General features: G+C 59.1%; 4 protein-coding genes across 4 annotated transcripts; 3 read left to right on the top strand and 1 right to left on the bottom strand.

The window, feature by feature from the left end:
* Positions 1-1,178: 1,178 nt before the first annotated feature.
* Positions 1,179-3,857, top strand: ENH_00003270 (hypothetical protein, conserved; the record flags this gene model as incomplete). The annotated part of the gene is made up of 1 exon (XM_013578034.1): positions 1,179-3,857. One exon carries the CDS (start codon positions 1,179-1,181, stop codon positions 3,855-3,857), a length of 2,679 nt encoding a protein of 892 aa, XP_013433488.1.
* Positions 3,858-6,248: 2,391 nt separating this feature from the next.
* On the top strand, positions 6,249-6,503 carry ENH_00003260 (hypothetical protein, conserved; the record flags this gene model as incomplete). Its single annotated transcript, XM_013578033.1, has 1 exon — positions 6,249-6,503. One exon carries the CDS (start codon positions 6,249-6,251, stop codon positions 6,501-6,503), a length of 255 nt encoding a protein of 84 aa, XP_013433487.1.
* Positions 6,504-7,482: 979 nt separating this feature from the next.
* On the bottom strand, positions 7,483-16,676 carry ENH_00003250 (Extensin-like protein (Precursor), related; the record flags this gene model as incomplete). Its single annotated transcript, XM_013578032.1, is given in 14 exon segments — positions 7,483-7,781; positions 8,140-10,853; positions 10,979-11,578; positions 11,741-12,432; positions 12,608-13,272; positions 13,616-13,676; positions 13,878-14,192; positions 14,196-14,366; positions 14,633-14,963; positions 15,110-15,329; positions 15,536-15,637; positions 15,814-16,051; positions 16,313-16,497; positions 16,616-16,676. Coding segments are annotated over 14 exon segments (6,654 nt in total).
* Positions 16,677-17,986: 1,310 nt separating this feature from the next.
* ENH_00003240 (hypothetical protein, conserved) lies at positions 17,987-21,236 on the top strand (the record flags this gene model as incomplete). The annotated part of the gene is made up of 4 exons (XM_013578031.1): positions 17,987-18,129; positions 18,830-20,382; positions 20,510-20,547; positions 20,798-21,236. Coding segments are annotated over 4 exons (2,173 nt in total), but the record flags the coding sequence as incomplete, so codon positions are not given.
* Positions 21,237-21,393: the final 157 nt, after the last annotated feature.

Below are 21,393 nucleotides of genomic sequence, written 5' to 3'. Positions count from 1 at the left end.
TGCTAAATTCTTATGAGAGTACTACTTTTAATTAGGATACTGTGCCTTGTTCACATTTCGAGATCACGGAGTAGGAGTGGGGGTCGGGGGCTCCTATGAGGAACCTATTTCGTCTTGGCACTGTTCCCTCCTCTTCTTTATCCATTTTCTCATATCGAGATGCTACTGTTATCTAAACACATTACCGATTACTCTATTAGGGCTGTATTAGTGGAAATACATGTTAATGGCTCAGACAAGGTCGCGGTTGTGTCGGTGACGGGAAGGGCAGCGGGTTGGGCGCTCGGTCTCGAGAGCGGCAGGAGTAGCGTTCTACGGCTTCCTCTGTTTATTTCCCAAATGGACTTGTTTTCTCTGCGTTTATTTGGCTCATGATTACTCTTGGAGGTTCCCTTCCCTGTCCCTGTTGCGTAGCCTTCTTCAGGGTTTAATACTGCTTTTCCTCCTCGATCTCCATGCGTGCTTCGGCAGGCTTCTGACCGCTTTCCTTGCGTAGAAATGCCACCAGATTTCTTATTTTCCGGGCACTTCCTGTAAACCCCACAGCACAGACGTTCCCCTTGCCTCTGCTTCTCCCCTGAATTGTTCCTGGAGTTGAGGGGCAGCAGACCTTGGCGCTTCCCTAGACACAGAAGAACGTTCCGTTGTTTAGAGTTATCTTTGAGGGTTTATTTTCAGTGCAGCAATTACAGTTTTGTTGCTCTGTCAAATTCTACAGCTGGGAAGAGACCGGCTAACCAGTCCCCGCTGCGCCTTTGTCTGTTGAATGCGCCAGTACTGCTGCGCGTTCCAGCAGGCCACCGAGCCAGCTCCAGCGGAGCCGAAACAGCCGCAGCCTTCCCCTCAAGTTTTCTTCTCAGGCCGCTGTCAATCAACTGTTGTTTACCGTTTTTTGCGGTGGACGGGGGCGACTGCAGTGCGGCGGCGCCTCACGTCGTATTCATTGCAGACTGCAAACACATGCACCTACTAATCTACGCTCTTATATAAGGCAAAGCCTTGGCGTCTTTGAATCACTGTGGGTGGCGGCTGGAGTCTCCGAGCCACGTCTCGTTGTGTGTTAACCGTAGACAAGCGCTATGGAGATAGGAGAGGCCCCCACCCGGTGAAGTAATTCCCAACAGCGCGTTGCCGCTGCTGCTCGATTCTGCAGTTGCTGCAGTTCCTTTTTGAATTTCATGGTTGTATCGCTGACTGCGTGTGTGGGGTGCTCTTCAAGTGGCAGTGGAGGGGTGAACAGAAAGGTAATGGGGCCCCAAGTAGCGTGTGTTGGGCTGCTGCTCCTCCTGCTCAGCAGCAGCAGCACTGTGTGTCTGTGCAACACTTCGACCGCGAGCTTTGACGCGGGTAATGAAGTCTCTCTTTTGACGAGCCCCGGGGGGCTAAATGGCGGCACTGCGGACGCGCTGGAAGCACAGTGGAGCCCTTCGGAGAACGAAAGCGTGGAGAAGCTGGGAACAGCGGAAGGAGCAGCAGAGGAAGCAGCAGCAAGAGCTGCTGCTGCTGCTGCAGTGGAGGCGGAGGGCAGCGCACAGCGCCTAGTCGGGCGCAACAGCGGGACAGCAAAACCAGCAAAGCGGCTGCTCGGGACTCTCGAGCTGGCCCTCCAGGCGCTGCTGCTGCTGCTGCTGTTTGGCCTTCTCGCCCGCTGCGTAAATGCGTGGACGCAAGTCGGCCAAAGACAGCAAGAGAATGCCCTGGAGCTGGGACTCGGTGTCGACGAGCACTTCGCAGGTGACCCTAGTGAGTCGCTCGCAGCAGCAGCAGCAGCAGCAACGAAGCCAGGTGCGGAGGCAGCAGCAGAAGAGCTTCAAGTTCCAACAAACGCAGAACTTTTGGAAAGGCTAGCGCGGGCGCGGGAAAGGCTGAAGCTTGCGCGGGCAGAAAGTGATGCAGCAACTGCAGCGCTGCATGTGTCAGTGGGCGCAGCTGGCGGCACTGCAGCAGACGCAGCGTTAGTAATTCAAAGAGCTCAACAGGGTATGGCCAAGTGGAGGCGCCGCGAGGAACATGTTGACTTTGCTGAGGTTGTAGACTCTCCTGAGGAGCTGCGGGCAGCGGCAGAAGACGTGCTGGCGGAGCTGCGGGCGGAGGTAGCAGCAAACAGCCAGGAGCTGCAGCAGCAGCAGCAAACTTGGCGGATGGTTAAAAAACGCAGATCAGTCTTAGACGTGGAGATGGGCAGGCTGGAGGAACAGCTGACTGTTTTGCAGGTAACCGCGCGGCCAGAAGCAGCCGAGGCGATCAGAGCGGAGAACCAAAGACGGAAGGAGGATCTGCAGCACCAACTGGCTGTTGTTGACGAGGAGCTGGAAAAAGGGAAAGCGACACTGGAAGAGCTGCAGCTCAGTGCCTCGACCAGCCGAAGCCGAGGGGTGCATGTACAGCGGGCTGAGGAGGTGCTGCCGGAGCTGTCGAAGGCGCTGGATCTCCTAGTGGGGCCGGCTAGTGAGTCGGACTCTAAAGGACCTGCAAGCAACGAGGACATTATGAAGGGCACGAAGCTGTATCCTGAGGAGCAGGAGCTGCTAGAGACGAAGCGGGAACTGCTGCGCGTGGAGGGCAAGCTGATGACGGTCTTAGCAGAAGAACACGCTTTGAACGTGAAAACTGCAGAAACGGGGCTGGCGCGCTCCATTTTGAATCAGCTGCGGAGCCGGGCGTGGATTCCCGAGGGGGAACAGCCGGGAACCCCGAGGGAAAAGAACTCTGAAGAAGTCGTGTTCGACTCCTTGTACATGGAGGCCAAGAGGCGAAACGTGCGTCGGGCCGAGGCATTGCTGCAGGACTTAATGTACAAGAAGTCGCGGCTGAAGCACCAGAGCGGAAAGCTGCAGGAGCAATACATGGACTTGGAAGTGGAGGTGAAGTTGTGCGAGCGGAAGGTGGAGCGGCTGAAGGAAACGCTAGTGGAGCGGGTGCAAAGCCCGCTGGCGTACGGCATAGCTGAACTTTCGCGCTTAAACGAGAAGATGCTGAACAGCAAAGAAACCGTTGCTGTGATCTTGGCTAAAGCCTCGAGGTTCGGGCCTGGTCTCTTCGCCAAAATCCCCCAAGACGCAGTGCAACACCGGTACTACAGCCGCCACCTCTCGCCCTTGGCAGATGACCTGCTCACGGCAGTTGAAAGCATCCTTGATACCGGTCTCCAGCTGCGCTTCGCCATACGCAAAGCAGCCGACAGCCTCGTATCCATGCAGCTAATCGAGTTCCTTCAGCAAGACGGGCTGGAGGCGCTGCTGGCCGCCGTTGTGGGCGGCCCCAGCTCGCCAGAGCAGTTGGAAATATCCACTGCCCGCTGGGACGCCACTGTTAACCTGAGGGCAACGGCGGAGGAGCGGCTGACCACTGCAGAGGCCAACGTGCAGAAACTGCAGGAGGCCCTGGCGCGTCTTGCGACTTCGCGGCGGTGGTTTCCTAGCCAGGTCAGCAAGGAGCTGGCGGCGCTGTCGTTCATAGCCAGCGAGAGAAAGAAAATTGAGTACTACAGAGAAGTCCTGAATTCCTTGGCCTCTGTGACTGAAGAAGATGTGAAGAAGCAAGTTCAGGACATCTTCCTCGAGGCTCTATGGACGGCGCTGCGTCGCAGAGCCATGTTTGGCCATGATGAGACACTCCTTCTAGCCGTGAGCAGAATTCATACATCCAAAATTGATTTGGCAGAGGGCAAGCTTACCGCGCTGTCCGAGGAGCTCTCGATGGACGAAGTTTACTACTCACCCGCAGTCACACCTGGCGATATCTTGGCATTTATTCCCGATTGGAGATCCCCCTCGCCGCCCCCGGAGCTTATACCGGAAACCGTGCCCAACGTCCTCCAACTTAGGCGCCCGCAGAGGAAAAAAGAGCAAAATTAAACAGAGAGAGCTCAAAGTTAACCTATCTACGACTGCGCTTGCAGCATGGCGACACCCATGTTTGCGGCCTTTTTAGAGGCAGCGCCAGTAGCTATTTTATCTATACACCTTTGTCGTCGCGGTGCATGAATACATGGCCCAGCTGCTGCTGCGGTTGCTGCTGATACTGCCCTGGTCTTCGTCTCTCCTCGCCTCCGTCACAGGCGGCGCTCCGACGCAGGCGGAATCAACGGTGGTCCCATACCTAAAGAGATGGACTGCCGGGTCTGAGCGTATAACTCGCTGCCTCCTCTTCTGTCTTTTTTTGGCTGCCGCTGCAGCCAAAGAGAGATGCATAAGCCGCCACAGAGTCGAGACAAAGGTCTCCTCTTCCGGCTATTTCTTAATACAGGTCGCCGCAGCAATGAGGCGCGGTCTGGCGTCTGACGCTGCTGCGGCAGAAGCACGTGGAGGGAAACGCAGCAGCAGCCACTCTGGCGCTGGATCTCCGCAAATTTACCGCAAAAGACCAGAGCACGCCAAAAGCGAGGAGACGCCGCCTCAGCGGAGCGGCTGGGTGCAGGAGCAGCAGCAGCAGCAGCAGCAGCAGCAGCGGAAGCGGCATGTGGATCATTCGCTCGCGTGCTGTGTACTGAGGGTTCTTTCATGTCCACGCGCCGGCAGTGGCGACTTGACGGAGCCTGTCTTTTGGTGGACGGGTTGCACAGCGTGAACTGAGTTGTGTAGTCAACCCAGTCCGAGGCCGTAAACCCAACACCCTGAAACACAGAGCAAACAATGCATTTGGGGCGCTGAGCAGCGCAACGCCCGACCGCTCCAGCGGATTCACTGAGCTTTGGGGCGAAATTTTGAGGAGTTTGTCGCAGTTTTAGTTCGAGGGAGTTGCTGCCTTGTGGTTCAGCTCGCCGGCGCCTTAGTTGCAGCGCACGTGCATGAAAGTGCGTGAATTTCGTTGTATCTCCATGCAGCTTCGATGCACTTGGAATGCGCGTGCATGGTATTTGCGTCCACATGCATGTTTACCAAGACATGCATGTGCATGCGCATGCCCACATATATATATATATATATATATGATTGGATGTTATGCATATGCACTCATACCTGCCCAAATTTGTGGAATTCGTTGTGAAGCGTGTCGACTATATATATATATATATAACAAATTTACACTAATGTGTATGTGTACGCACATGTATGCACGTATGCAAAATGATGCCTTGTCTTTCGAAGTTGATCGTACGCACGAGCAGTATTGTAATAATGTTTCTTTTGACATTGGGGAGAATAGGTTTAGCTGGAATCAAATGCGCGGAGCGAGCAAAGCGCTGGATGTATTTTATTGTGCATGAAAAACGGGGGCTAGCGGGACGACACTGTCCTTCAGCACATCCTAGGGTAGACTCTTCCGAGTTGTCCATGCGCGCAACTCCGCATAACCGAAATTAGAGGTTCGCGCACATATGAACGTTACAGGGATGGTGAAGAAGCTGTTATTTTTGCAGCCAGGGCGGCCTTCGGGGCCACCTGGCGACCCAGAGGCTCGTGGCCCTCCCGAGGCACTCTGCAGGAAGCAAAGCCAGAAGGCGGCCACGTGCAGCCTCCTTCAAATTTCTGGTCAAGTTTATATTTCACGCGAGTTGGCTAGCTGGGGAGGGAGTCTCGGGGCAGGAGTACGAGGGGGTGGCCCGTCTGGCGCTGGAAAAAGCCCACAATTAGCTACCCGTGCAGAAGTTTCGAATTGAGTACTTTAAAGAGTAATGATTTGAACAACTGGCTGGGCCTGGGCGGGGGTTGCAGCGACACGGCCAGCCAGAGGGGCCCACAGTTTGCTTCTAGCCAACTTTGTGGCAGCGTGGCAATTGCCAGCACTTTGTGCGGCTTTCAGTGCAGCCATATTTGCACGGCATAGACGCGCAGCCGTTGCTGCGCACACCCAAGCAGGCCATTCCTAATGAGTGAAGCCTCTTCCAGATTACCCACACATTGCTTGTGCTATTTGCCCAGCAACGCTGCAACACAGCGGAGGTAGCGGCGACTGCAGCTAGGTGATCAGCAGGGAACGTGGCGAGGCCTGCTGCTTATGTCGGCAGCGCTTCAAGTTTAAGAGCCTCTAAACAGTCTCTTCTTGAAAAAAATGCAAAATGGTCTAAATCATTGGGTTAGGGCGGCGTAGAAGGAGGTCCACTGGCCCTTTGGAGCTGGGGCTTTGGGAGGGGCCCCACAGCGAGGTTCGCAGCTGGAGCTGCTTTGCGTAGCGAGTAGCAGCGGCTGCAGTTGCTTTTATTGTTCAAATTTGTCTCATTTATTTAGAAGAACAGAACTGTAGTTCTCAATCTCTAGCCCGCTCCGTACCACCAGCTGCTTCCGTACAGCCTGCGGGCAGCGAACATGGTTGGGGGCCCCTCGTCGGGTAAACAGCCAAAGGGGGGCCCTGATAAGGCCCCACAGGAGCCTCAGAGGGCTTCTGCTTCTCCAGCTGATGCAGTTAAGGAAGACTATAGAAGTGAAGGCGCTGTGGCACTACACGAGGTGCGGTCCCTGCCAGGAGGCCGTGAGGTGTACGTACAGGTCGGGGGCATCTTCCTCCTCGCTGACGCTTCCACCGCCGAAAGACGCCTTCGGCAGCAGCAGCAGCAGCAGTGAAGAGCCGCTGCAGCAGCTAAGCACAGCACCGGCAACGGCTTCAGCAGCAGCCGCTGCACTACTACCTGCTGCAGCGCACGTGGGCAAGACAGACGCGTACTGTGACCCCGGTTGCTGCTGAAAGGCAGCAGAAACGCTGCAGCAGCCGCTGCTGCCCCTACAGCCTGGCGAAGGCTGCATTCCCAGCGCAGCAGCGCCGTTCTGCGCAGCGAGACTTCAGCAGTATATATGGGCACAGCCCGGCTAGCTAGCTAGCTAGCTAGCTAAGTGGATGCAAACTTGATTAGTAACTGAACTCTTATACCGTTTTTCGGCATGCTTGAAATAACGGGTTGCTTCCCGTAGCTAGCTAGCTAGCTAGCTGGCTAGGTAGCTAGTTAGCTAGCTATCTTGTCAGCTAGCGAACTAATTCGTACACAACTAGCTGCTTCTCCGTGGACTGCTCCAGAAAACAAATAAGATGGAGACAAGAAAACGCCCAAGCGTTACTGACATCGCAGCTGAAGAGCTGCCGCACCCACACTGTACACAAATGCCCGGCAGCTGCGGGCTCACTCAGTAGCCGTAGCCAGTGCTGCTGCTGCTGCTGCTGCTGCTGCTGCCGTGTGATGGCCAGCCGCTGCTGCCGCCCCCGCTCTGCGCGCAGCCCTCACGAGTTGACTCAGGGCGGCGCTAGCTAGCTAGCTAGCTAGCTAGCTAGCTGCGGTAGACACGGCTAGTCGTCTGGCTAGCCAGCCGCCACCACTTGAAGGGGAGCCACTGCGCGGCGAAACATTCGCCGCAGTGGCTGCCGGGCACTCCTTCCTGTTTGGCGTGGACGCTGCTGCGTGCCGGAGAGTCGCTAGCCAGCCGTGTAGCTAGCTAGCCAGCTAGCTGGCTACACAGCTGGCTAGCTAGCTAGCTAGCTAGCCAGATAGCTAGCCGGCTTGTTCAGCAGAACACCGCGGTGGGAGGCCCCCCGCTGGCGGGCAAAAGACCATTAGTCAAGCGGGTCTGTAGATCTCGCCTGCGTCCACATACTCTTGTCGGCTGCTGAAGCTGAAGTGGAGCCAACTGCAGAACCTGTAGAGGCTGGAGTGGCTCCTGGGAAGCCAGAGGTTGCCCCTCCAAAGATGTTGGCACCCTGGGTGCTTAGCCCCCAGCTCCCAAATCCCTGCTGCTGCTGTTGCTGCTGTGCTGCTGCTGCTGCTGCTGCAGCGAAAAAGCCCCCCGACGCCGGCTGCTGCGCCGCCAGAGAGGCAAAGCCAGTCCCTTGTGAAGCAAATGCAGAAAAGCCACCTGAAACGGAACGCCGCATGCAGCAATGACAGAGCAAGGCCTCAGCAGCGTCAGGAGCAGCAGAAGCAGCAGCAGCAGCAACGGCAGCATAAGACCCAAACGAAGCAGCAGCAGCACAGGCGCAGCTGCTGCCCTGCGCCGCTCCAAAAGCGCTATCGACGCTGAAGCAAACAAGGCACCTAAGCAGCAGTGCCGCTGCTGCAGCGGGGCCAAAAGCTGCTGCAGGCGCTGCAGCGGGGCCGAAAGCTGCTGCAGCTGCTGCAGCGCGGCCAAAAGCTGCTGCAGCTGCTGCAGCGCGGCCAAAAGACACTAGACACAGCAGGCAACACAAAGAGCAGCAAATGACAGAGCCACTCACCTTGCTGCTGGTTGTTAGAAAAGGCCGACCGAGTTGCTGACATATCGGGCCCTCCTCCCAGCTGCACGTCGCCCAGGCCGCTGCTGTTGCTGGACTGCAGCAAACAGGCATAGAGACCAAAAGGAAGCAGCAAGTTAGCTGCTGCAGCAGCTGCTGCAGCAGCTGCTGCAACAGCTGCTGCGACTGCTGCTTCAGCTGGCAGCAACTGCAGAAGCTTAAAGGCAGCGTCAGCAGCAAAGCCAGCGCAGGCGAAACTCACCAGCCCGAAGTTGTATGTTTGGCGCTGCCCCACTGACAAGTCGCTGACATTAATGTTGCCGAACGAAATGCTCGGTTGCTGCTGCTGCTGTTGCGGCTGCTGCTGGGAGAAAAGAGAGCTGCCAAAAGGAGAGGCAGCGCCTGCTTGGGCTCTTCCCGCTGCTGCAGCGGCAGCTGCTCCAGTATCGCCACCGCCGCCACTGCTGCTGCTGCTTCCAAATATGCCGGGCCCCAGGATTCCCACAAGCCCGCCCTGGGGGGCCCCCTGTGAGGCACTTCCCCCAAAGGGCCCACTGGAGCTGAAGGGCCCCGAGGCTAGTGCAGATCCTTCGAAGCCCGAAGCCTGCGTCGCTGGTGCTGCTGCCAAGCTCTGCCCGATGCTTTTAATGTCTAATGGCTTGCTGCTGTTGCTGCTGCTGCCGAAGCCCCCGCTGAACAGACTTGGAGGCTGGCCCGACGTCTGTGGAGTGCTGCTGCTGCTGCTGCCGAAGAGGCCTCCGCCGCTGCTGCTGCTGCCGAAGAGGTCGCCACCGCCGCTGCTGCTGCCGAAGATGCCCCCACCAGCACCGCTGCTGCCGCTGCTGCTGCCAAAGAGGCCACCACCGCCGCTGCTGCTGCCGAATAGGCCACCCTCTTTGCCGGCCTCGGTTTTGCCAAAGACTCCCCCGCTGCTGCTGCCGAATACGCCACCCTCTCTGCCGGCTTCGGTCTTGCCAAAGAGCATCCCGCTGCTGCTGCTGCTGCTGCTGCTGCTGCCGAAAAGGCCACCAGAGCTCCCGCTCTCGGAGCCCCCCTTGGCGCTGGGCTGACTGAGAGTCCCGAACGGCGACATGAAGGAACTGCTGTCGCCTTTGGCAGCAGCAGGAGCAGCACTTTCTTCTGCTGCTCTTCCGTCGCTGCTGCCAGCGCCCCCTGCCTCTTTGGGGGCACCCCCCACGGCCTCCTTGGGGGCCCCCTCGCCATCCTTGGGCTTCTCCGAGGCCGCCTTCGCCGGCTCCCGCACCGCCGCAGCCTTCGTAGGGTCTGGGGGCAGCAGAGCTTTGCTGGGCTCTGGAGGCAATACAGCTTTCGTGGGGTCTGGGGGCAATACAGCTTTTGTGGGATCTGGAGGCAATACAGCTTTTGTGGGATCTGGAGGCAGTACAGCTTTCGTGGGATCTGGAGGCAATACAGCTTTCGTGGGATCTGGGGGCAATACAGCTTTCGTGGGATCTGGAGGCAATACAGCTTTCGTGGGATCTGGGGGCAATACAGCTTTCGTGGGATCTGGAGGCAGTACAGCTTTCGTGGGATCTGGGGGCAATACAGCTTTCGTGGGATCTGGAGGCAATACAGCTTTCGTGGGATCTGGAGGCAATACAGCTTTCGTGGGATCTGGAGGCAATACAGCTTTCGTGGGATCTGGGGGTAATGCAGCTTTTGTACTGCTTGAAGGCAATACAGCTTTCGTGGGATCTGGAGGCAGTACAGCTTTTGCTGGACTTGGGGGAAGTACAGCTTTCGTAGGATCTGGAGGCAATACAGCTTTCGTGGGATCTGGAGGCAGCACAGCTTTTGCGGGAGCTCGAGGAAGCAAAGCCTTAGTGGGGTCTGGGGGCATTGGGGCCGCTGTGGGGGGGCTGGGTGAAGTTTCTGCTGCTGCTGCTGCTGCTGCTGCTTTTGCCTTGGGGGCACTTCCTGGGGGGGCTGGCTGAGTCTGTGGGGGGCCCGCTGCTGTTTTGGGGAGCTCCCCTGGGGCCTCTGCCTCTTTCGCAGCAGCAGGCAGCAGCAGGGCCCCTGGGGGCCTCGCAAGGGCAGCACTAGGGCTGTCGCTCTCGGAAATATCCCCCGCCAGCTCGTTGCTGTCGCTGCACACACCACCGCCCCTTCTGCTGCTGCTGCTGCTGCTGCCGCGCCCGTAGCTGCTGAGGGATTCTCTGCAGCTGCTGCTCTCGCTGCTTCTGCTGCGGCTACTGCGGCTGCTACTGCGGCTGCTACTGCGGCTGCTACTGCTGCTGAGGCACTCCACATCGCTCCAGCCTTCTAGGCTGCTGCCTAACGTTTCCCACTCAGTGTCCAGCTCTCCCTCTTGCTGCAGCTCTGCTGCGGTGTCTCCTTCAGCTCCCCCTGGAGAGAAACCTGCTTGCTGTTGCTGCTGCTGCTGCAGCCGCTGCAGCAGCGCACGGCGGCCGGCTGCCTCTCGCGCGCGGGAAGCAGCCTCCTCCTGTAGCAGCTGCTGCACCAGCTGCAGCGGAGATGTGGGTTCCGGAGACTTGAAGGCATCTGCTGCGCCCGCAGGGGAGAGGGCAGACTGCAGCTGCAGCTGCAGCGACTGCTGCTGCTGCTGCTGCTGCACCAACTGCGCTAGCTCCTCTGACTCTGCACAAGGGTGCTTCTGAGGTGGGAGCATCATCGTGGCCTGCTGCTCCACAGCAGAAAGAGATTCTTCCAGAGTAGCAGCATCCTGCTGCAGGCGCCTGCAGCAAGCAGCAGCAGCAGCAGCAACAGAACACATCATGCCCAACCGTTTCGCATAACCCTAAGAACTCAAGAAGATGCACAGCAGCAGCAGCAGCAGCAGCACAAGTCAGCAAAGCATCACCTGGCTCTCTGCATCAGCTCGAAGATAGCATTCTGCTTCTCTTGCAGCAGCAGCAGTTGGTGCTGCTCTCCCTGCTGCTGCTGCTCTCCCTGCTGCTTGCAGCTGGCAGCACGAGCATCCTGCGCTGATGCTGACTCCGGTGCTGCTGCTGCAGCTTCCGCAGCGCCTTCGTTGCTGCAAATGAAAAGTGACTCCCTCATGCGACTTCCCAGTGTCTGTACAGCTTGAGCAACATCTTGCTCTGCTGCTGCACCGCGGCCCGCCTCTCCTGCTGCCTCTGCTGCTGCTGCGGCGGACCGACATTCACTGGCCTGCTGCTGCAGCGGCTCCTCCGTCTTCGCCTCTAGAAAACTGGAAGGCAACATGAAGCGAGCGCCGGGTCTGCACGGTTGCCTGCTGCTGCTGCTACTGCTGCTGCTGTGGCTGCTTTTCGCAGCAGGTGGCGCCTGCATGGCTGGCTGCTGTTGCTGCTGCAGCAGCTGCTGCTGCGAATGTGTCGCGTCTGGGATCGCATCGCCAATAGCCTCCAAGGCCAAAGCGTCAGCGCGGCTTAGCAGCAGCTGCACCCGCCGCTGCTGCTGCATCACTGCAGCACCGAGGCTGCAGAAGCACAACAACACACTGCAGCAGCCGCTGCAGCATGAACTGCAGCTGCAGCACGAGCAGCAAGCACTGCAGCAGACACGGGACACGGAGAAGGAAAACTAGCAGTGTGAGGGGCGGCAGGAAATGCAGCAGCAGCAGCAAGAGGGTAGAAAGTACCGCTGCAGCTCCTGCTCCATTTGCTGCGCATCGTGAGGCGGCAACTCTCGCATGCTCTCAGTCAGCGCCAGCTGCTCTTCATAAAGCTGTACTTGCATTAATTGCTGCTGCTGCAGGCGCAGCAGCAGCTGCCGCAGCTGCCGAGCCCGCTCTTTCACAGCCAGCCGCTGCTGCTGCCTTTCCTCTAGCGAAGAGCCACCAGCAGCAGAAGGCAGAAGCAGCGCAACGTCCTCCAAGTGCTGCTGCTCGTCAGCCATGAGAGCCAAAAGGCTGTCGCCTTCTTGCAGCTCCTGCTGCAGCAGCTGCTGCTGCACCAACAGCCTGCTGAGAATGCGCCGCACTCTGCCGCTTGCCTTGGCCTGCGTCTCCTCCGTGTCTTGAAGGTGGGACACGCGCTGCAGCAGCAACTGCTGCTGCTGTTGTAGCTGCTGTACTGCCGCCTGCAGCCCCGCCACCTGCGAAGCCAAGGTAGGCTGCTGCTGCTGCTGCTGCTGCTGCTGCTCTACCTGATGCCGGTCAACTTGCTGCTGCTGCTGCCGCAGCTGCTGCCTGAGTGAATCCCGTGCTGCAGTGCAGCAAACCTCAGACGCAGCTAGGCGCCACTCAAATGCACGCAGAGCAGCAGTAAGAGGAGCAGCAACAGCAGCAGCGAGAGACCCACGGGCACCAAAGAGCTCTTCGCCGTCGGCCACCTGCAAAGACACCACGCAGCTGGCAGCAACAGCAGCGCAGGCATCTGAAGCAAAAGCAACAGCAGCCGCACTAACAGCAGCAGCAGCAGCGCGGACAGGAGCCGGCAACAGGGCCACCAGCAGCAGCCACTGCTGCCCTGCAGCAGCAGCAGCAGCAGCAGCAGCAAAAACAAACCTGTCTTAGAAGCTCCGACACCTCCAGGTGTTCTGGAGAGGACTGCAGCCGCTGCCGCCATCTGCTGAGCACGCTTCTGCTGTTGCTGCTGCTGCTGCGTCTGGACACAGCAGCACGCAGCGCCTGCCCTGCTGCAGCAAGAGTGGCTTCCCTCGCTGCTTTGCTGCTGCCGCTCCAGCGCTCCTCGTCTGCAGCAGCAGCACGGCTGCTGCTATGCTTGCTGCGCCTTTCTTCTTTGTGCTTGCTCTGCCTGCTGCTGCTCTTCCCAGCGCTGCTGCTGCCATGCCGCATCCCGTGTGTAGCCTGTCTGCTGCTGCTGCTGCTGCTCCTCCTACCACTCTTGGTGCTGCCTGGCTCTTTGCTGTGGCTCCGTGCCTTATGTCCTTTGCTGCTCGTGCTGCCCTTCCTGCGGCTGCTGCGGTGCTTGCTGCTGCTGCTGCTGCTGCTGCTGCCGCTGCTCCCGGGCTTTTCGCCGGAAGCATCCACCACCTTCGCCTCCTGCTTCAGCGGTTGCTTCCCAGAGAGCCGTTGCAGCCACAACTTCATTTGCTGCTGGTCTTGCTGCTGCGGGTGCTGCTGCAGCGGCGGCAGCAGCGGAATCTCTACAGACTCCGTGTCTCTCACCACGGCCAAACAGCGGTCAGCGAAGTGGACAGTCACCTCTCCTGCAGCCAGATGAGCAGCAGCAGGTGCAGCAGCAGCAGCAGGTGCAGCAGCAGCGACCGAAGCAGCAGCAGCTGCAGCCGCAGCTGCCACCGCAGGAGCAACAAAGTGCCGCCACAACAGCAGCAGGAGCAGCAGCAGCAGCCACCAAAAACGCAGCAACTGCAGCAGCTGCTGCCGCTACAGCAGCACCAAATGCAAAGCCTGCAGCAGTGGCTGCCGCCAGGCATATACGCAAGCGCGCAGCGGACAGCTCCACCAACGGGGACCTTCTTGATCAGAGGGCCAGCGCTAAACCCTAAACCCTAAACCCTAAACCCTCGGCAGCCAGCCCTAGGCGCTTACCTGTCGACTCGGCGATGAAGAAGACAGCAGGGGAGGTCAGGAGGGGCGTATCAGCATCGGCCTGGGGCACAGCAGCCAAAAAGCAACCCTAATCCTAAACCCTAAACCCTAAACCCTAAACCCTAAGCGCTGATATGTCTGCAACGAGCAGCAGCCGCCTGCAGCAGATTCGCAGGCGCTGCTGGTGGCGGAGCCGCCCCACGAGGAAACGCACAACGAGGGTTTAGGGTTTAGGGTTTAGGGTTTGGCGCTTGCCGCTGACCCCGTCTCTCATAACCCCGTCAGTGAAGCCCGTGAAAACCCCCAAGCCCAAAGGCCCCGCCTCTTCGTCTGCTGTCTCGAGGCCCTTCCCCTCCGCCAATAAAACGGAGCTCCAAAAAGAAGAAGCTGCGAGAGGCAAACACCCACAAGCCGTCACGCGCTGCTGTGGCTGCTGCTGCTGGTGTGGCTGCTGCTGCTGGTGTGGCTGCTGCTGCTGGTGTGGCTGTTGCTGCTGGTGTGGCTGCTGCTGCTGGTGTGGCTGCTGCTGCTGGTGTGGCTGCTGTTGCTGCTGTGGCTGCGGCTGCTGCTGTCGCTGCTACGGCTGCTGTGGCTGCTGCTGCTGCTGTGGCTGCGGCTGCTGCTGTGGCTGCTGCTGCAGCAGCCCTACCTTTTGCTTCTTCCTGACTGTCGCCCCAGGAGAGCCTTTTGCTGCTGCCTTGTGGCTGGCGCACGAAGGCGTCGCAGACAAAGAGTGAGAGCTGCGTGGTGTCTGTACACCTCACGCACACTGCTCCCCAGTCCCACAGCGGGACAAAAGCAGCACTTGTTGTTGTTCTCACCCGCCCAAGGTAGATCTGCAGCAGCAGCAGCAGCAGCAGCGCAGCAGCAGCAAACGCCGTGAAGCAGCAGCGGCAGCTGCCCGCAGGAGCTGACCCAGGCTGTCCGAATGGAAGCCGCAGCTCTTGAAGGCATGGGCAGCAGCTAGCAGCAGCAGCGCCGCAATGCGCAGCAGCAGCAGCAGCTGCAGCAACTCGCCTCGTTTAAAGCTGCCGCAATCGGCATAAGTTGAAGCTCCTTCGGTGCTTCTGCTGCTTCGATTTTGGCAAAGAGCAGCAAAGAAGAAAACTGCGCATCCTCTACCTCGAGATAAGCGTCCTCTTCAGCAGCGCTTGCAAACTGCTGCTGCTGCTGCTGCTGCTGCTGCTGCACCTGCTGCTGCTGCTGCCCTTCCTCGAATTCTTCTACGTCTGCCTGCCGCACTGCAAACAAAGCTGCTAGGAAGGGACCAGCAGCAGCAGCAGCTTCGTCGCTGCCCGCAGCAGAAAAGCCAGGGGATAACCAAGAGAGGCCTAAGCAGCGGCCCTTGCTGAAGCACAGCCACGTCGCAGCAGCAGCAGCAGCAGCTGATGCAGCAGCAAAGCCAAGGGGGAAGCCAGACCTTGGGCTAGAGCAGCAGCAGCAGCACGAGCAGCAGCAGCAGCACGTGCAGCAGCTGCAGCACGCGGTGCGCACCCTTTAGAAATGACTGCTGCTTCCGAGTCCAGCGGGCCGTACAGGCCAGAGATGTCAACACGAGCCAGCGACAAATCGCTGCTGCAGCAGAAGCTGCTGCTGCTGCTGCTGCTGCTGCCACTCTTCAGAGCCCAGAGAGCCAAAGGACTGCTGGAGCAGAGCAGAGCCACAGTCTGCTTCAAGGGCCCCTCCTTGCCAAGCTCGGTGACCCCGGTAAGTGCTGCAGCAGCAGCAGCAGCAGCAGCAGCAGCAGCACGGCATGCAGAACGTGCAAAGAGCGAACGCACGGGCAGAAAGCATACCGTGGAACCGTATGCTGCTGCGCTGCAGCAGCAGCAGCAGCAGCGCTCGCAGCAGCAGCAACAGCAGCGGCAGCAGCAGCGGCAGCAGCAACAGCTGCAGCAGCAGAAGTAAAAACAAACACACAGGAAATCCTCAGCTCCGGAGACACCACAAGGTGCACATCTCCCTCCCCATCAGCAATGAAGAGGCCGCTGCTGTAGGTATTCAGCAGCAGCCGCCCATCTCCTGCAGCAGCAGCAGCAGCAGCAGCAGCAAAAGCAGCAGCAGCTGATCCAGCGCCTGCTCGCGCTGGCAGGGGGCTCAAAGAAGCTCTCCAAGAAGCAGCAGTGAGGCGAAGCACCAGCAGCAAAAGCAGCATCAAGGCAAGCAAACAGCAGCAGCAGCAGCAGCAGCAGCAGCACCTGTCCAGGCAATGCCAGTAATGTCCTCGGGCAGCACGGCTGCCTCAATCCGCGGCGACGAGGGTGAGAGACAAGATGCTGCTGCTGCCTCTGCTGCAGCTGCTGCTGCTGCTGCTGCTGCTGCTTCGGGGGCTTTTGCGCAGGCCCCCACCTGCAGCACCAGCGCCCGCCTGCCAGCAGCAACTCCTAGAAAGCGGCAGCAGCTGCTGAGCAGCAGCGCCGTCACTTCACTCTCCAGCTGCAGCAAAAAGGCAGGCGAAACACGCGGGCAACTAGCAGCAGCAGCAGCAGCAGCAGCAGCAGAAGCAGCAGCAGCAGCAACTCTCGCTGCGGCGGCAGGCAGTGCGCGGCGCCGTGGGTTTCCCGCTGCTCAGGTGCGACAGAAGTGCGGCGTCAGCGAACTAGCCACAGCAGCAGCACCACATGCAGCAGCAGAGGCAGCAGCAGCAGCAGCAGCAGCAACGGCAGCAGCAGCAGCAACGGCAGCAGCAAAACAAACCTCTATAGGCGGGTGGCGAAGCTGGAGAAGTCCTCGAGCAGCAGAGACAGCGCAATAAGGGAAAACGCGACTTCCGCATCCCAGAGCCAGCAGGCTGCAGCAGTGCAGCACGCACAAGTTGCTGCTGGCCTTGCTGCTGCTGCTGCTGCTGCTGCTGCTGCTGCTCTCGACAGAAAGCCTGTAGGCTGCGACAGAAGACAGAAGAGAGACGGGCAGAGGGGCTCTCGCCTCAGCAAAACCTCAATCATGCTTCAAGCAGCAGCAGCAGCAGCAGCAGCAGCAGCAGCAGCAGCAGGTGCTGACCGTGTTGGAATTTGAGAGACCGGCAGTCCTCATAACAATCCATAAAGTACGCTTCCTCCATCTTGAGTGCTGCAGCTGCAGCTGCTTCGCAACGACAGCGCTGCTGCTGCTGCTGCTGCTGCTGCGGAGGCTGCTGCAGCTTCACGTGCCGCTAGCGCCCCTGCTGCTGCTACTGATGCTGCTGCTTGCACAGAAAGTGCTGCTCATGGAAAGGCATTCGAGGCACGCAGCAGAGCTGACACCTCGGACGCGTCGCTTTGCAGGGCCGCCAACAGCAGCAGCAGAAGCAGCAGCAGCATGGATGGCTGCTTGATATGGACCCCTCTTACGCCCCCGTTCACTGCTGTGCTGCTGCCGGTTTCCTTTGCTGCAGCAGCTGAGGGACCTTGGAGGTGCAAGGCCTCACGGGGGGCCCCACGAAGGCAGCTGCTGCTGCTATGGAAGCAGCAGCAGCAACAGCAATTGCTCTACACTAGCTTTAAATGCGCCTCAAATCGTAAAATTATTACTGCAGTGATTGCCGGTGGTGTGGCGGTCTCTGCAAGGCTAGTAAGAACAGCACGGAAACGGTACAGAGGCCCCGAGTCGTTTGCTGCTGCTGCTGCTGCTGCTGCTCTTGCCATTCAGCATGCCGAGATGCCGATGTTCCTATAGAGTGAAGCCGTTTGGTTAAAAAGCTGCTTAAGCATTAATAATGCCTTTTAAGGTATAACATTTCTATATATGCACATACTTACTGCTGCTTTTGCTGCTATTGCTGCTGCTGCCTGTGCCGTTGTTGCCGTAGCTGCCTTCCGCCGACTCAAAAACAGCGAGTTGCTGCGCAGCAGCAGCAGCAGCAGCAGCAGCAAGAACCTTACCGCCCGCGCCTATTTCAAAAATATTGATTCTCTTCAAGAGGCCTCAATAGGACCTCCTTTGCAGCTCGCAGGAATGTAATTTGGCTTGCTGCTAGTGCTGCTGCTGCTGCCACTGCTGCTGCTCGAAGTTCGAATGCAGCCGTTGCACTGGGAAAATAACAACCCAGAGAAGCTGCAGCACAACCTCAAGCAGGAGACAGGCCTTTTAAAGTCGGTACTTCATCTTGCCACCCGCTGCTTGCCTTCGTGACCTCTCCAGCAGCAGCAGCAGCTGCTGCAGCGGCGGAGAAGGCGGCAGCGACACACCCGCAGCAGCAGCAACTTTTCCCGCCATTACTTCTTTTTCAATCAAAGTGACTTCCCTTGAGGACGGGGCGCCAGCGCCGGCGTCGAATGCCGTCCGGCAGCAGCAGCAGCAGCAGCAGCAGCAGCAGCAGCAACTACGCATCGAATTCACCTGTAGCCGGTCTCCCAACTGGGCAGCAGCAGACCGCTAAAGAGCAGCAGCCGTATGAAGAGCAGCGGCAGCAGCTACGCAGCGAACGCAGCTATTGTTTACCGCGCATCTGAGCAGCAGCGGACACTTGGCAGCAAGTGGTTGACTTTCAGCAGCAGCAGCAGCAGCAGCAGCAGCAGCAAGGCTGCTTGCGGAAGGTCAGGCCCCCACTGGGGCTACTGAAGCAGGTACAGCAGCAGCAGCAGCACAAGCAGCAAAAGCTGCACCTCGCGGCGCTACGATGCAGCAGCAGGACGCCAGAACAGTTTTGTCGGCGCCTGAGCTTTCTCATGACAGGTTTTTGAAGGTACTCCTGCTGCTGCTGCAGTTGCTGCTGCAGTTGCTGCTGCAGTTGCTGCTGCAGTTGCTGCTGCAGTTGATGCTGCCGTTGCTGCTGTTGCTGCTGTTTGAGCTGCTGCTGGCTGCTTCAGACACTGCCGCGGCTTTCTGGGGCGGGTACCTGTCCCGTTGCTGCTGCCCTGCTGCACCTTCAGCGGCCCCTGCTGCTGCCCAGTTTGCTGCTGCTGCTGTTGCTGCTGCTGCTATTGCTGCTGCTGCTGACCCCAAATTACGTGTTTTGCTGCTGCGTTTGATTCTTCAGCGTTTAAACGAAACTCAGGAGCGCAACTTTTATTACTCTTCCCAGTAAGTCCGAAAGTGCTGCTGCAGCAGAGCAGCAAAGGGCTGCTGCAGGTCGCTGTTGCAGCGCTGCAGCACTGCAGCAGCAGCAAATGCTGCAGCTGCCGCTGCGCTTTTGTTTGGCCGTGCAGCACAGTCTTCTGCTTTCATTGACGTCTAGAGCAGCACATACCGCTGCTGCTGCTGCTGTTGCTGCTGCTTTTGCTGCTGCTGCTGCAGGCATTCAGCAGCTAGTGGTGCTGCCACTCCGAAGCAGCAGCTGCAGGATAGTATGAAGGCTGAGCACTACATGAGTGCCGCCGCAGCTCCTTCTTTGTTGCATGCGGTGCAGCAACACAGTCAGCAGCAGCAGCAGCAGCTTCTGCAGCAGGAGCACCAAATGTGGGATTCCTCGCTGCTGCCGCCGCAGCTGCTGCCGCCGCAGCTGCTGCCGCCGCAGCTGCTGCAGCAGCAGCTGCAGCAGCAGCAGCAGCAGCCGCAGCTGGGGCAGCGGCGCTTCTCCTTCGCTCCCGGCGGATTAGACGTTTATTATTATATTCCAGTTCGCCGCGCTTCAGACGGCATAGTGGGGACAGCAGCGCAGCAGCAGCTGCATCAGCAGCTGCTGCAGCAGCAGCTGCATCAGCAGCTGCTGCAGCAGCAGCAGCAGCAGCAGCAGCAGCAGCAAGGTGGCATGCATGTGAGGGTGCAGAAGCAGGGAAACTGCTTCACGTGGCTTCCAGCTGAAGGTCACTTCTACTCTCCTCTAGAGTCGCTTAGGCAGCAGCAGGAGATACAGCAGCAGCTGCAGCAGCAGCTGAAGCAGCAAATAGAGAAACAGATGGAGAGGGACAAGCTAGAGCAGCAGAAGCGAAATCTGCAGCTGCAGTGGAAGCTGCAGCAGCAACTGAAGCAGCAGCAGCGAGAGCAGCAGCAGCAGCAACAAGCCCTGCTGCTAAGTCAGCTGCGACAGAAAGAGCTCCGAAGCTTTCACATATACTCTGACGGAGTAGGCGAGGTGCCGCAGCTTCCTCAGCAGCAGCAGCAGCAGAAGCAGCAGCAGCAGCAGGAACAGCAGCGTTGTCCGCAGCAGCCGACGCATATTGATGGGCTGTGCGAGGCGAACCGCGCCGCTGCTGCTGCTGCTGCTGCTGCTGCTGCTGCTACGCTTGATGATGACGACGGCTGCAGCACCAGCAGAAGGTCCTCAGACACAGGGCCTTGCTGCGGCATAGGGGCAGCCCTCCCAGCTTTCCTTCAGCAGAAGCTGCAGCAGCAGCAGCAGAAGCAGCAGCAGCAGCAGCAGCAGCAGCAGCAGCAGCGGCAGCAGCCAAACGTGCTGCTGCACATTGCAGAGTGGCCGGTGAAGCCGCCCGAGGCGAGCCCAGACCCGACTGTGGAGCTGCTGCGGCAGAAGGTGGAGCGGCAGGAGCAGCTGGTGCAGCAGCAAGAAGTGCAGCAGCAGCTGCTGCGCCGCCAAGTTGAGGCACTGCAGCAAAGGGCACGCCTGGAAGCTCATCATTTGGAGAAGCTGCTGCAGCAGCAGCCAGTTGCGGGCCCTGAGGAGGAGCCTGCGCTGGACGTTTCGACTCCCGAGAGCCAGCAGCGGGAGCAGCAGCAGCAGCAGGAGAAGCAGCAGAAGGCGCAGCAGCAGCAAGTGCAGCAGCAGCAGCTGCAGCAGCAGCTGCAGCAGCAGCTGCAGCAGCAGCTCCAGCAGCAACGGAAACTGGAGCAGGAGCTGCAGCAGAAGCAGCAGCTGCAAAACAACGTGCATGCTGCACGCGGAAGCACAAGTGAGCTGCCACTGAAGCAGCAGCAGCAGCTGCAGCAGCAAAAGCAGCAGAGAGCCGCTGCGGCAGACCTCAGGAGACACGAAGCATCCCTTGCTGCTGCTGCTGCTGCTGCTGCTTTTGTCTGCAGCTAATGCGTCCCAGATCATCGCAAGTGGCCCTCCGCAAGTGAGACTGGCTGTAGCAAAGTGCTGCTGCTGCTTCGGGGTGCTGCTTCTCTACGCAGCTAAAGCTATCGCTGCTGCTGCTGCTGCTGCTGCTGGTGTTGCTGCTGTTGCTGCTGCTGCCGCTTTGTTGGCCCCGAGGATTGTATTGCTATGGGCGGTTTGCTGCTGCTGTTGGTGCGCTTTTGCAGCTCATGACCCCCGCATTCTGCTGCTGCTGCTGCTGCTGCTGCTGCTTCTGCTGTTCGCCGCAGAGCCTTCAAGAAACTTTCCCAGTAGAAATTTACCACCTGGACCGCGAAGAGTCCCCGGGGGGCCCCCGGGGGGCCCCCGGGGCCCCTGGGGTTGGGGGGCCCCCCGGGCGGCAGCCAACTTGCGACATTTTCGACTTGTCAGAAGACATGGGAGTGCTGCCGCTGCAGTCTGCTGCTGTTGCTGCTGCTGCTGACGACTGGCTGCTGCTCACTGGCTGCGGCAGCGGCGCTGCGGGGCAGCCCCAGTACCCCACAGAGGCGCAGCTGCACGGCTCTGCGAATTCGCACACAGACACAGAGACGGACACAGCAGCAGCAGCAGCAGCAGCAGCAGCAGCAGCAGCCTCCAACACTTCCCCTTCATCATTACAGGAAAGCCCGGAGGAGGACTTGAGCCCGCAGGACACTGTGAGGAGACTGTCAGGACGCGGCTCATTCGGTGGGGTGGAACCTGCTGCTGCTGCTGCTGTTGCTGCTGCTGTTGCTGCTGCTTTTGTTCTTGCTGCTGCTGCTGTTGCTGCTGCGGCGGCTGCTATTGCTGCTGGATGCTGCCTTTGCTGCCACTGCTGCTGGATGTGTTCTTGGTGCTGCTTGTC

This window comes from Eimeria necatrix, genomic scaffold (assembly GCF_000499385.1).
Source record: "Eimeria necatrix Houghton genomic scaffold, Enh_scaff10, whole genome shotgun sequence".
Classification (NCBI taxonomy): Eukaryota; Apicomplexa; class Conoidasida; order Eucoccidiorida; family Eimeriidae; genus Eimeria; species Eimeria necatrix.
This window is presented reverse-complemented; position numbering and strand designations above follow the sequence as displayed.